The 13,208-nt window shown below is 37.9% G+C and overlaps 3 protein-coding genes, 1 long non-coding RNA gene and 1 pseudogene across 7 annotated transcripts; all 5 read left to right on the top strand.

Moving 5' to 3' along the window:
• Positions 1 to 884: 884 nt before the first annotated feature.
• LOC106326571 lies at positions 885 to 1,732 on the top strand. 2 transcript variants are annotated; one of them, XR_001267273.1, is made up of 4 exons: positions 885 to 1,146; positions 1,394 to 1,455; positions 1,538 to 1,550; positions 1,655 to 1,732. It is a non-coding gene; the product is annotated as an uncharacterized LOC106326571 (long non-coding RNA). The 2 variants fall into 2 exon arrangements; XR_001267272.1 differs by having other exon boundaries at positions 1,394 to 1,550.
• A 1,301-nt stretch (positions 1,733 to 3,033) lies between these two features.
• LOC106326973 lies at positions 3,034 to 5,419 on the top strand (annotated as a pseudogene).
• Positions 5,420 to 5,454: 35 nt separating this feature from the next.
• On the top strand, positions 5,455 to 7,829 carry LOC106326972 (3-isopropylmalate dehydrogenase, chloroplastic). Its single transcript, XM_013764952.1, has 11 exons — positions 5,455 to 5,711; positions 5,812 to 5,941; positions 6,005 to 6,116; positions 6,201 to 6,276; positions 6,360 to 6,448; positions 6,564 to 6,650; positions 6,737 to 6,853; positions 6,941 to 7,048; positions 7,136 to 7,189; positions 7,291 to 7,443; positions 7,575 to 7,829. The coding sequence occupies exons 1-11, from the start codon at positions 5,492 to 5,494 to the stop codon at positions 7,647 to 7,649; spliced, it is 1,221 nt and encodes a 406-aa protein (XP_013620406.1). The 5' UTR covers positions 5,455 to 5,491; the 3' UTR covers positions 7,650 to 7,829.
• Positions 7,830 to 7,932: 103 nt separating this feature from the next.
• LOC106326970 (BRCA1-associated protein) lies at positions 7,933 to 10,816 on the top strand. Its single transcript, XM_013764951.1, has 12 exons — positions 7,933 to 8,192; positions 8,272 to 8,387; positions 8,526 to 8,634; positions 8,723 to 8,846; positions 9,013 to 9,110; positions 9,203 to 9,309; positions 9,409 to 9,655; positions 9,755 to 9,808; positions 9,946 to 10,089; positions 10,176 to 10,240; positions 10,323 to 10,377; positions 10,463 to 10,816. Exons 1-12 carry the CDS (start codon positions 7,980 to 7,982, stop codon positions 10,634 to 10,636), a joined length of 1,506 nt encoding a protein of 501 aa, XP_013620405.1. The 5' UTR covers positions 7,933 to 7,979; the 3' UTR covers positions 10,637 to 10,816.
• LOC106326969 (F-box/LRR-repeat protein 14) lies at positions 10,564 to 12,968 on the top strand. 3 transcript variants are annotated; one of them, XM_013764948.1, is made up of 3 exons: positions 10,564 to 10,783; positions 10,974 to 11,054; positions 11,434 to 12,968. In XM_013764948.1, the coding sequence occupies exons 1-3, from the start codon at positions 10,709 to 10,711 to the stop codon at positions 12,853 to 12,855; spliced, it is 1,578 nt and encodes a 525-aa protein (XP_013620402.1). In that variant the 5' UTR covers positions 10,564 to 10,708; the 3' UTR covers positions 12,856 to 12,968. The 3 variants fall into 3 exon arrangements, with proteins under 3 accessions (XP_013620402.1, XP_013620403.1, XP_013620404.1); XM_013764949.1 differs by having other exon boundaries at positions 10,651 to 10,783; positions 10,974 to 11,022; XM_013764950.1 differs by lacking the exons at positions 10,564 to 10,783; positions 10,974 to 11,054 and adding an exon at positions 11,061 to 11,275.
• Positions 12,969 to 13,208: the final 240 nt, after the last annotated feature.

The raw sequence follows: 13,208 nt of genomic DNA, 5'->3' as shown, positions 1-13,208 counted from the left end.
GAAAACGAATTATGCAAAAAAATTAGGGAAAATGTTTACAAGAGATCTTCAGCATGGCGCAAGGAATACCGTCAGGAATGTATCTCATAGGACTACTCAGGGTGATGCAGTCTGGCGTGAATCCTCAAAAAGCAGGTAGAATTGTCGGCTGTAATATCATCTATGTAATATTTCTCATAATTTGTAATAGCATAATTAACCAGACAAAAAAAAAATTGTTTCCAGTTCTTTTATAAACTTGGACACCAGACTACTAGAGTATACTCAAGTGCTATTTTCAGTTTGAAACTGTAAGAATAAGGACACAAAGGAAATGCATTAATTTTTTTGAGTTCTTTACTATATTGATAATCTAAAATTTGAAACAATGATGACATAGAGAAAATGAAGAGTAATATGGTGAGCTCGAAGACGATAGCATTATATGGAGAAGAAAGCAGTTTGATAATGGAAAAACAGATCGAAAAGTGGGATCAAAATTCTGAGAAAAAAATAGGAATTTAGGTAGTTTTAATTGCTGAAAAATAGGGGATGAAAAAAAAAACAATCGATTACTTTTTATTTTAATTTTTAAAAACCAGTGCCATGTGTTAGAATTTTGTTGGCCAAATAACTTGCAATCTTTTATATACTAAATCACAAGTTACTTCACCAATAAGATTATGACACATGGAAAATAAGTTTTAAAAAAAATTATTCAAGAAAAATTTACCCCAATATTTCAGCGACATCTTTTTTTTTTTTTTAACTTCATTTATTATTCTCATAATATTTCATCCACGTTCTAGGTTAACTGACCATGATCTTAAACAGTTTTCTTTCTTATATTAGTTTTTCATCTACAAATTTACTCTCTCTTTTTTCCTTTAGTTTTTCATTTTTTCTCTATCTTCTCCATTATCAAATGAGCAAGACAACGGATCCTTTCATATCTCCTAAATTTCAGTTTGATCTCGACCAGTGCCTTCATATTTACTTTCTTTTTTCTGCACCAAATCTAAAATTTCATCCCTCCTAAGTTCATCGCCAACAAGTTCTTAGAATGATATGGATTGTGGTGGTCGAATTTAAAATCAAGTCGAGAAGAGATTGATACTGGTAAGGTGATTTTGAAGAGATTCAGAGAGCTTTAAAAATTTGTTGCAGGTATGCATAATTTGCAGGTATTAATGGTGGTGGTGTGTAATGAGTTCATATGAGATTTTTTTTTAGCAAAAGCAGAGTAAAAAATATAAAATAAACATTTGTATTGTTCAGTCTTATAATTAATTCAGTTTCCTGTAGACAAGTATGAGAAATAAGTAATTTAGGTTTATTTATACCTCTGCAACAAATATTGGATCTGTGAAGAGACCAGTCAAATGTTAACAGAATAAACTAATGAACTTTGCAGGGTTGATAGCATACCTCTTGTGGAATATAGTGGCAGTAACGTAGCTTGGATCAAACGAAGAGGTTACTGTTTTTACCCGAATGATCAGACTCAATTTGTTATTTCCACTGATCATGTTCACTCATCTGATTTTGATGCAATCAGGTCCCACTATATGGTACGTATATCATCTCCTTAATTCTTAACTACTGGAAAATGTATCAAATTCTTTTTTCTCTTATTCTAAAATTAATACTATTTTATTCTTTTTGTATGATCCAGCTTGAAATTGTTTTATGGGTTAATCATAGGAATACGAAGGGACAACAAGGTTGGACAAATAGATTTAAGAAATCAGACCATGCATACTAATATAAATATTTACCACTTTTTATTTCAGTTGTTTTATTGTTATTGAGTTTTTTTGTTTATCATAGATTTATACAAGACAAAAAAAGACAGCTCATGTTGCAATCAAAGAACGTGAAGATGACATATTGGTGTTGTTTTTTTTTTGACGAAACATATTGGTGCTGTTGTTGGGACGATATTGAGGTAATATTGTAAATAAAAGTATTTTAGTTTATTACCCTTGTAAATTGTTATGATTTTCTCGATATATATTATACATATTTTATGGTTTTATTATGCATATACACATTAACACTTTTGTACTCTTAACACCCAAGAATAGTAGAGACAACATATGTACTGTTAGTATACTTTAAACCCAAAGTGTAATATTAATATGTGTTCATATTATATGTTAAATTTATAAAAATAAAGATTTTTTTCCTGTACGTAGTACGGGACCGAAAACTAGTTTAAGATATAAATGAAGATATTCAAATAATAAAAATTACAACAAAAACCAAAATATAATGTATATAAATATAAATACTTTTCACAAATAACAATAAATATTGCACTGAAATCATATTACGGTAATTTTAAAATCAAAATATGAAAACATTAGTAATTAACCAAATACATCTATCTTCCATTAATATATATATATTAACTAGAGAAATTTTCTAGGATAATTTTTTTTTAAGTTTTTGTCACAAAAATAGTATTCAATGAAAAGAATGACCAAAAAAAGTTTTATTAAAAAGTAAAGTACATTTTTACCTTAGGGTTAATTAATCTAGATTTAGAGTTTAGAGTTAAGGAGTGGAGTTTTGGGGATAGAGTTTCAAATTTTAAAAGATAAAAAAAATATTAAAAATTTCAAAATAAAAAAAACTATTTTGTTCATTTTTTGGGGCTATTTTATGACAAAAATAAAAAAAATGACTATCTGAGAGAATTACCCTATAAACTACAATACTATTTATTTACATAAATAGTTAAAAACACAGACATCATATAAATAATTTAGATAAATGTAATTTATATGACAAAAATAAAATAGAGAGATAAAAAGAAAATGAGATTTTTTTGTAATGTAAAATTTTTTTGGTAAAATAGTGTAAAAGTTGTAAGAAAATATAATGAAAATGGTGTTATTTATAGGATATTAAATATATTAATAATTTGTAGCAAAATTATTTATTAGTCATAAAAGAAAAAAAAAGGGTGAATATCAATCACCAAATGTGTAAACGGATATTACTGCATGTGGCAAATCTGGTTTTTCTTTTGTAGAAAAAAAAAAAAATCTGAACTGAAGGGTGAATGGCATTTCAAATGCAATTCTCCTACATAAGCAGATGATCTGCGTTTCTTTGACTCTTCCATTCATTCATAATCTAAAAGCTTTCTCTAGTCCGAACTAAATGGCGGGAGCTCTAGGATTACACGTCATCACTACACAGCTTCCGGTTGCGTTTATCTCCGCTACCAAACAGACCTTTAGGAGAGCTTCTGTGATCAGATGCGCCGCCAACACACCGAATAAACGGTACACCATAGCGGTGCTTCCCGGCGATGGCGTCGGCAAAGAAGTCGTCCCCGTCGCCGTGGACGCTCTTCGTCTAGCTGGATCGCTCGAAGGTTCCTTCTCTCTCTCATGACGCCAAAATTGCTTGACTTTCGAACTGCAAAGAGGAAAGATTCAAACTTTGATGTCTCTTTGCATCATCAATACATGTATCAGGGCTAGATTTGAGGTTCGAGGAGTTGCTCATAGGAGGTGTTGCTTTGGAACTCGTCGGAGTTCCACTACCGGAGGAAACATTGAGAAAGGCAAAGCAGTCGGATGCTGTTCTTCTCGGGGCTGTTGGATGGCACGTGCTCATCATAGTTGATTTGTTTTTTTTTTTTTTTTTTTAAACAGTAATAGTTATGTTTTTTTTTATTGGGATTGAAGGCCGAAATGGGATAACAGTCCGAAGCATTTGAAGCCTATAACGGCGCTGTTGCAGCTTCGTGCGGGTGTTTTCCAATTTAAGGCCCATCACTGTTTTCCCTCAGGTATCTCACAGACGCATCATTGTTCATCACTGTCGGTAATTTGATCTTCTTTGAACTTTGGGACGTGTCTCAGCTGGTTGATTCGACCTATCTGAGAAAAGACACAGCTGAAGGGGTTGACATTATGATCATCCGGGAGCTTACTGGAGGTCAGTCACCATTGTTCTTCACATAGAGACAGAGATTTGCTTTTCCTTACGAAAGATGGTGTCTTTCTTTGCTGAAAATAGGTATTTACAATGCGCACCCTCGGGGGTTTACCACTAATGAACAAGGTGACGAAGTTGGCTTTTGCACTGAGTCCTACTCTGCAAGTGAGGTATACTGTTTTTGTTGATTTTTTTTTTGTCTTGTTGCAAAAAGTTTACATGTTGTCTTGTTAACTGAGGAGCTGGTCAATAAATATCATTCTGGTTCTGCTTAAGGTTGATCACATTGCTCGTGTTGCGTTTGATATTGCCAAGCAACGGCGCAGTAAACTTTGCTCTGTTGACAAGGCTACTATCCTTGAGGTAAAACTCTTGTTATTTGCATAAAGCTTCTACCAGCTGAATAATAAAAACAATGAGATAGATTCATAATTCATGCTTCCTCTTAAACCTTCTCTAAGGCAGGGATCAATGCTGTGGAGGAAAAGAGTCACAGCAATGGCCTTAGAGTATCCCGAGGTTGAAGTGAGTCATTTACTTATTGACACCGCTGCGATGGATCTTGTTCGGTACCCAAGACAGGTGTTCTTTTAGCAACACTTTTTATGTTCGGAGATATCGTCTCTTGACTACAATGATTCTTAAAAAATTGCGTTCAATCTTGTGATGTTTTCAGTTCGATACCATTTTGACTGGAGTCATGTTTGGTGATATCCTCTCTGATCTCGCCGCCATGATCCCTGGAAGTGTAGGATTGCTTCCATCTGCTGCCCTTGGTGATTCAGTATGATTCAAATCCTGTTTTTTTCTTGATAAAAGAATATTGGATTTCTCATAAGCTGATCGGTTACAGGAACCTGGAATCTTCGAACCCGTGCATGGATCTGCGCCTAAACACTACGGAAAGGTTGCCTCACAATCTTCATATACGTATATATAATATATATGATGCTGAATATGAAAACCACTCCTGTGTATATAAACATTTTCAACACACTGCGGATTGCAGGACACAGTGAACCCCTTGGCAGCTTTGCTATCAGCTGCAATGCTTTTCAGGTACGGACTGAAAGAGGAAAACGCTGCACAGAGGATCGAGAAGGCAGTTTCAGATGTCTTGGACCGCGGATTCAGAACTCGTGACATTCACACTCCTGGAACTGTAAGTTATCCTTTCTTTTTTCTTTCTTTTTCTAACCAAAATTGAAGATAATAAGGCAACTTGGTTTCTTGGACAGACATTGGTAGGTTGCAAGAGAATGGGAGAGGAGATACTGAGATCCCTTGATGCAAGAGTCTCTGTTTCAAACGGAAGTTTGGTTTAGCTGCAAATAAAATTCGATGTTTGTTTGTATCTGCTTAATCGTTCAAACAACTATAAACTCAAGAGTTGGTGGATGTAAATGTTATTCATTAACAATGTAAGCAGTTCCATCAATAGTTAAGAAGTTGGGGGACCGATAATGAAAATTAAATAACTTACAGAAAGGACCCATAAATGCAAAGACCTACAAAAGTCTCAAGTCTCAGCATCCGAAACAAAGGCAATCCTGAAATGGCGGCGGCTCTGCAGACTAACATCCGACCGGTTAAGTTTCCGGCTACGTTGAGAGCTCTCACCAAACAATCTTCTCCAGCACCCTTTAGAGTGAGATGCGCCGCTGCTTCCCCCGGGAAAAAGAGATACAATATCACTCTCCTTCCCGGCGATGGAATCGGTCCGGAGGTCATCTCCATCGCTAAAAATGTGCTTCAGCAAGCTGGTTCCTTGGAAGGTTTCTCTCATTGGGGGGTTTCATGGGGATTAGATATAGAATCGTGGGTCGGGTTTATTTGGATAATGTTTTAGACGATTGAGTCTGTGATGTTTATCAGGTCTGGAGTTTAGCTTCCAGGAAATGCCTGTAGGAGGAGCGGCTTTGGATTTGGTCGGAGTGCCTTTGCCTGAGGAGACCGTCTCGGCTGCTAAAGAATCAGATGCTGTGCTTCTTGGAGCCATTGGAGGGTATGCACGTTGGCTCTCTACTCTTTTGTTGGTTCTGTGCTTACAGTGTTGGCGTGGTTTCAGGTACAAATGGGATAAGAATGAAAAACATTTGAAGCCTGAGACTGGGTTACTTCAACTTCGGGCTGGTCTTAAAGTCTTTGCTAATCTGAGACCTGCTACAGTTCTTCCACAGGTAACCTTCTTCTTCTTCTTAGTCTCAGGAGTTCTCGGTAGCTTGTAGTTTCGTTTCCTGTGTGAAACTCAAGTTATCTTTCAGTTAGTGGATGCTTCGACCTTGAAGAGAGAGGTTGCAGAAGGTGTTGATCTGATGGTTGTTAGGGAGCTTACAGGAGGTAACTTGATTGAGACTGATATTAAATTTCTTGTCTTTCTCGTTCACTAGTGGTGCAATATCTTTACAGTGTGTGATGAACAGGTATTTACTTTGGAGTGCCAAGGGGCATCAAGACTAATGAAAATGGTGAGGAAGTTGGGTATAATACCGAGGTCTATGCTGCTCACGAGGTACTCTATTCGAAAACCTTGATGCAGTTTTTTGCGGACTGATTTGGTATTCAAAACCTCCTCTCTTGTTAAGTACCTGGGACAGATGTAATAAAGCGTTTATTATGTTCCTCAGATTGATAGAATTGCTCGTGTTGCCTTCGAGACTGCTCGGAAACGGCGTGGCAAGCTGTGTTCTGTTGACAAAGCTAATGTCTTGGATGTATGCTTTATCTTTACATATTCATTGCTCATATTTGTTATGTGACACAGTAAACACACAATTTAATGCAATTTTTTCTTATGCAGGCCTCGATTTTATGGAGGAGACGAGTAACAGCACTAGCCGCTGAATATCCTGATGTTGAGCTGTCACATATGTATGTTGACAATGCTGCCATGCAGCTTGTTCGTGACCCCAAACAGGTACTTATATTTGCCAAACTAGTCAGCATTTGATAGCGCCTTGATGTTCTAAATTCTTAAAGTGGTTTGGTCTTTTCTTAATTGCAGTTTGACACCATTGTTACAAACAACATTTTTGGTGATATATTATCCGATGAAGCGTCGATGATCACAGGAAGCATCGGCATGCTTCCCTCTGCTAGTCTCAGTGATTCGGTATGATATGAAATAATCTCTCATCTTTGAGCGTGCATCAGTATGATCACTTCTGAACAACAAAAAACTCTGCTCTACTTATTACAGGGACCTGGACTCTTTGAACCTATACATGGTTCTGCACCTGATATTGCTGGACAGGTCCTCCTAACTCTATTTCTGTTCTTCCCCAGTATCAGAACTACTTCTATATATGCCAAAAATGAAGAGCTAAATTTATGCAGATTCTTTGAATTTGTCAGGATAAAGCAAACCCGTTGGCAACCATCCTCAGCGCTGCAATGCTTCTGAAATACGGACTCGGAGAGGAGAAGGCAGCTAAGAGAATCGAAGACGCTGTGTTGGGTGCTCTGAACAAAGGATTCAGAACAGGAGACATCTACTCCGCAGGAACTGTAATTTTCTCGAACTAATCTTTATCAAAATGTTTCCTTTTGTTTTGAACATTCATCAGAGTTGGTGTTTGTAAAGCTTACAAGCAGGCTGTTGTAATCAATACTTATGTTGTTCGTCTTTTTGGAATCAGAAACTTGTGGGCTGCAAGGAGATGGGAGAGGAAGTTCTGAAGTCAGTGGATTCCCACGTTCAAGCTTCTGTTTAATCATCTGTATAACTTCGAAGAGAACCTTTTTTTTTATCATTTTCCAACAATAAGTGAGAGTCTCAGTTTCATCAGCCACAATGTGTGTGATGTTAATGTTATTGGACGTATTTGATCACATTGAAACTTTCGACGTGCTTTTCTGTAAAATAAACATCCTGGTGGAGTTGAGGCGAAAAACAAAATATATCCTGGTTGGAGTTGATGATGACGTGTCAGAGTTTCACTGGAAAATAAATATATTAAGGCTTGCGAGCGAGAGATCGCCGTAGTAAATAAAGGAAACTCGTCTCTTTTCTTAGGCGGCAAGTGTTGTAGTAGTCTCGCGTGATGATGCCCTCAACTTCAACCTTAATCGCCGGGGAGGATTCGGTCGTTCCACCGCTGGCAAGTGTTCCCGGCGAATCGTTGCTCTCCGATATGACTCAGACAGTTCATTTTTCCTCTGGAAACCCTAGGATCGGAGAGACTCGCGGCGTCATGCATCTATTTCCCGACGATGCCGTTTCGCCGTCGTCTTCTTCTTCCTCTTCGATTCTCCCTGTAAGATTTCTTCATTCTTTCGTATGATTGCATCGATTTATCTCCGATTTGAATCTGGAATGATGTTATTGTCGTTTAGATTGGGAGGAACCCTCTTGTTTGCGTTCTTGGTGTGCCGAACCATATGACGTACGCAGATTTTTGCCAGTTCTGCGGCTCCTTCATCCAGCACATACTTGAAATGCGAACTGTGAGGTAAGAAGATCAATCTCTTCTTTTGCTAGATTGTGATTTTCAATCTTATCACCAAGTACTGTATTTGGTTCTGAAATGTTTGCTTTGGATGAGGAGATAAAAAAAGTTAGTTTGTTTACTTGCTTTTCATCTTTACAGGAATGATGGGATTGAAAATAGATATAACATTTTGATAAGGTTTGATAGTCAAGAGTCTGCCGATACATACTACCAGCATTTTAGAGGGAAACGATTCAATTCTCTTGAGGTATGGTTTTGTTTTGAGACGCCCTAAGGCTGATCTATAATTACATCTTGTCTTTGTGATTGATTTGCTGTTGCCAATTTTTTTGCAGGAAGAGGTGTGTCGACTGCTTTTTACTCTAGATGTTCAGTTTACCGGTTATAGTGGATCTATTGACCATACTCAGCCTTCTTCTGCTGGCCCAGTTGAGCAACCTACTTGCCCAGTTTGTCTTGGTAAGGTTTTAACCGGAGTTATTAAGTTTGATATGGCTTAATCTAGCCCTACGAAGTGCAAACTTTGGTGATGGTATAAATATTGACAGTGTAGTCAGTGTCATATGTTGAATACGTTTGGTTTCGTTATATTCTGAACCTTTTGTGATATATGTTCATGTTTCAGAGAGATTGGACCAAGACACTGGTGGTATTCTAACAACTATGTGCAATCATTCCTTCCATTGTTCATGTATTTCTAATTGGCCAGATTCTTCTTGCCCAGTACGGTTCTTTTTTTCATTTTCATGCCAATTTTCGGATCCTCTGTCAATTTTCCTTATGTATCCTGATGTGGTGTTGTTTTTTGTTTTCAGGTTTGTCGATATTGCCAGCAGCAGCCTGAAAATTCAGTATGTTGTGTTTGCCAAACAACGGAGAATCTCTGGATGTGTGTTATCTGTGGGGTTGTTGGCTGCGGAAGGTATGGATTGCATTTTCTGCAATTAGCATGGAGCCCAGTGTCAACTAATTATATTCTTGTTCTTGAGAACCATTTCTCGTTGTTAAATACTTATTGTAGGTACAAGGGAGCACATGCCAGAACGCACTGGGAGGAGACGGATCATTGCTATTCACTTGAGCTTGAAACACAGCGTGTTTGGGATTATGCTGGTGACAATTATGTTCACCGGCTTATTCAATCCAAAACTGATGGCAAGCTAGTAGAATTGAATTCTCACGGTAGTTTGAGCAAGGATGGTTGTGGAAGCTGTGAATATTCTGACAGTGGAATGACTGATGCTCTCTTGAACAGCAAAGTGGATATGGTATTGTTTTTGTTTCATGTTTTCACAATGCTCGTGTTCACCTTTAGAACTCTCAAGTTAATTTATTGCTGACTCGTTTTTTTCATCTCCAAACCGCAGATCATCAGTGAGTACAACGAACTCCTCCAGGCACAACTAGAGAACCAAAAACAAGTAAGCACGCATACATTTCATGTCGCCGTTACTACTAATTTTGAATTATCTGACTTACAATTTGAAGTGTTTAATAATGTCTAGCAAAGATATTAAGACTTCTTTTTTTGTTTGTTTCCTTGTTTGTCTCCCGTTAGTATTTTGAAAAATTGCTACAAAACGTCAAAGAGGAAACGGAACAGAAAGTCTCAGAAGCTGCGAACAAGGCAATAAGCCAGAGACTGCAGAAGCTGCAAGCCAGGCGTGACGGATGTTTCAAAGAGAAGCAATTTCTTGAAGATGTGAGTATACATATATAGGTTTTTCTTGCATATTGTTTTTTTTTTCAGTAGAGGAGTGACTTATTTTTGTTCTCGTTCATATGTAGTTGAACGAAAACCTGATGAAAAATAAGGACGTATGGAGCACCAAGATTACAGAAATGGAAGAAAGGTATGTTTCATGTGGTGTGCATTAGGAACTAAGGATTTCAATTGTTTATTCGTCATGGATGAAACTAAGCTTGGACTTTTAGGGAGAAGAAGGCGGTTCAGGTGAAGGATGAAAAGATTGAGCGCTTGGAGGAACAGGTAAAGAAACATGTATAGTATAGACAATACAACCTACTGTGTCATTAAAAGACAGTTACTAAACGTGTTTAATTGAGACTAACAGCTTGGAAAGCTAATGGCCCAAATGGATGGTGGTGAGAGTGAAGGATCAGAGTTAAAGGAGGAGGTCAAGGACGGTACTGTGTTGCCCATATCAGCCGATAGTACTACCACTTCCTCTGGGTCTGAGAAAGTTAAAAATGCGAGTAAAAACAAGAGTAACAGAAGAAAGGGTTGAAGACCTGCCTAAGCTGCTAGTAGTAGAGACTTAGATGTTGAAGCAATCTAGCTATTCGTGTTATGTGTGCTAATGAAAAGATCTGAGAGGAACGGTGGCATTATTCTTGTGTCAGCCTCTACTATATTGTTGGAAGTTGAAACTACTGTATCCTTATAAATAATACAAACGTTAACAATAGTAACAATCAAATATGAAATATTGTATTTGATTGACGAAGTAAATCAGAGCTTGAAAACATAAGCATCTGAAAATATATTTTACTAAAAGGCAAACTATTTTTTTATAATCTTTAAAATAGTAGGAGGTAGTCCTTATCCAACCGACCGACCTGTAGTGGGAATATAAAAAAGGAGTTCCGTTGGTGGATAAACCGTCTCTTTCAGGTTCGCACTTGCCTTCTTCAACGTTGTTTCTGGTTAGATCATTTTTTCCTTTCTTTGTTTGTTTTCAATAGCAAGTCTAGTTTCAGCATAATATCTTTATGCGTTTTGCTAGTATTTTCAACTTCCATCTTATAAGATATTTCCCTTTGAGATCACGCTTAGATAGAGGTCAACGCTTATTTTTGTTTCTTGGAAAGTTTCATCTGTGTTAAATCAGTAACTTTTGAGTATATTCTTATGTGGGCGAGGCGAGGTCAGCATATTAGTCTCTGTGTTCCCTTGAGGCGCTGTCTTCTTATTATTGTTCAAATGATAACTTCATTTGTGCAATATCTATCTGTTATAAGAATATAATTATCAGCTGAAATGTTTCACTTCACAAGTTTCTCTATGCTTTTTTTCTTCTCACAGATAGATCAAAAAGAGACAATGGAAAAGTTGCCAGACCATTTAGTTTGGGACATCTTCAAGAACCTTCACAAAACCGATGACAGAAACTCTCTTTCAGTCTCTTGCAAGCGTTTCTACTCTCTAGACAACGAGCAAAGACGGTCTCTCCGGATTGGCTGCGGTTTAGTTCCTGCACCCGATGCCTTGCTTTCTCTCTGCAAGAGGTTTCCAAATCTCTCCAAAGTAGAGATCGTATACTCTGGTTGGATGTCAAAACTTGGCAAACAACTTGACGATCAAGGCCTTCTTCTCCTCTCCACCAACTGCCATTCGCTCTCTGATCTCACTCTTAGCTACTGCACTTTCATCACCGACGTTGGCATTCGTCATTTGTCTTCCTGTACAAAGCTTTCTTCCTTGAAGTTGAACTTCGCTCCAAGAATCACTGGTTGTGGCGTGTTGTCGGTAGCTGTAGGGTGCAAGAAACTCAAGATATTGCATCTCATTCGATGCTTAAACGTGGCGAGCGTTGAGTGGTTGGAGTATTTCGGAAAGCTTGAGGTTCTTGAAGAGCTCTGTATCAAGAACTGCAGAGGGGTTGGGGAAGGTGATTTAGTGAAGCTGGGAACTAGCTGGAGAAAGCTTCGAGTTCTGAAGTTTGAGGTAGATGCAAACTACAGAAGCATGAAGGTTTATGATCAGTTAGCGGTGGAGCGACGGCGGAAACAGTTGGTTCCCTGCGAGAATCTTTTGGAGGTCAGCCTTGTGAACTGCGTCATAGCTCCAGGTAGAGGGCTCGCTTGTGTGCTGAGAAAATGCATTAGCCTGGAGAAACTTCATCTGGATATGTGTATCGGTGTAAGCGACTCGGACATCATAGCATTGGTCCAGGAAGCTAAACAACTCAGAAGCATCTCGCTACGCGTTCCTTCTGATTTCACTCTGCCTCTCTTAAACAACGCGACCATGAGATTAACCGATGAAAGTCTCAGTGCCATAGCTCAACACTGCTCAAAGCTCGAATCATTCAAGGTTTCGTTCTCAGACGGTGAGTTTCCTTCCCTCTTATCTTTCACCCTTCAGGGGATAATCACTCTGATCAAGAAATGCCCCATTCGAGAGCTTTCTCTTGAGCATGTGTGCTCTTTCAACGACGTGGGCATGGAGGCTCTGTGTTCAGCTCAGAATCTAGAGATCTTGGAGCTTGTACACTGTCAGGAAGTGAGCGACGAGGGGTTGGTTTTGGTGAGCCAGTTTCCTTCCCTCACTGTGTTGAAACTATCTAAGTGTTTGGGAGTCACGGACGATGGACTGATACCACTTGCTAAGACTCACAAGCTGGAGTTGCTTGTTGTTGAAGATTGTCCTCAGGTTTCAAGAAAAGGTGTTAATGGTGCTGCAACGTCTGTATCTTTTAGGCAAGACTTGTCATGGATGTATTGAGATTAGATTACATACATCATTCGCTTGAGAAATATCATACATGTACATATTACTCTTGTTGTGAACTGTGAAATGCTCATGACCTATTTTAATACAAAGATAAGAGTTGAGAATTTGAGTCAATATCCGCCAGTCTTGCCTCGTTTGGCCCGTCGTAGGGAGGATGCAGATTGACTGATAAAAAAAATTGAATTGTAAATGCCGGTTAAATTTATTTTTTGCGGGGCGGTCTAATTTTAGTTATGGATATCAGCTAATCCGCAAAAAAATTGTGAATACAGATTTGTTTTTTCAAAACAAAAAATCTTAAAAAATAAAAATACAATTTTATATTATTTTAACATATAAATATA

Source organism: Brassica oleracea, chromosome C2 (genome assembly GCF_000695525.1).
Source record: "Brassica oleracea var. oleracea cultivar TO1000 chromosome C2, BOL, whole genome shotgun sequence".
Classification (NCBI taxonomy): Eukaryota; Viridiplantae; Streptophyta; class Magnoliopsida; order Brassicales; family Brassicaceae; genus Brassica; species Brassica oleracea.
Note: the sequence above shows the minus strand (reverse complement) of the source record. Positions and strands in the feature narration are given on the sequence as shown.

Excerpts from the sequence above, each read along its gene's own strand:
- LOC106326969 (XM_013764948.1), top strand. The coding sequence starts at position 10,709 with ATGAAAAGATCTGAGAGGAACGGTGGCATTATTCTTGTGTCAGCCTCT. Across the intron at positions 10,784-10,973 it reads TGTTGGAAGTTGAAACTACT|TGGGAATATAAAAAAGGAGT; the intron begins GTATCCTTATAA and ends ACCGACCTGTAG. Across the intron at positions 11,055-11,433 it reads CTTCTTCAACGTTGTTTCTG|ATAGATCAAAAAGAGACAAT; the intron begins GTTAGATCATTT and ends TTCTTCTCACAG.
- LOC106326972 (XM_013764952.1), top strand. The coding sequence starts at position 5,492 with ATGGCGGCGGCTCTGCAGACTAACATCCGACCGGTTAAGTTTCCGGCT. Across the intron at positions 6,449-6,563 it reads AGGTCTATGCTGCTCACGAG|ATTGATAGAATTGCTCGTGT; the intron begins GTACTCTATTCG and ends TATGTTCCTCAG. Across the intron at positions 6,854-6,940 it reads TTGTTCGTGACCCCAAACAG|TTTGACACCATTGTTACAAA; the intron begins GTACTTATATTT and ends TCTTAATTGCAG.
- LOC106326970 (XM_013764951.1), top strand. The coding sequence starts at position 7,980 with ATGATGCCCTCAACTTCAACCTTAATCGCCGGGGAGGATTCGGTCGTT. Across the intron at positions 8,635-8,722 it reads AACGATTCAATTCTCTTGAG|GAAGAGGTGTGTCGACTGCT; the intron begins GTATGGTTTTGT and ends ATTTTTTTGCAG. Across the intron at positions 9,310-9,408 it reads GGGGTTGTTGGCTGCGGAAG|GTACAAGGGAGCACATGCCA; the intron begins GTATGGATTGCA and ends TACTTATTGTAG.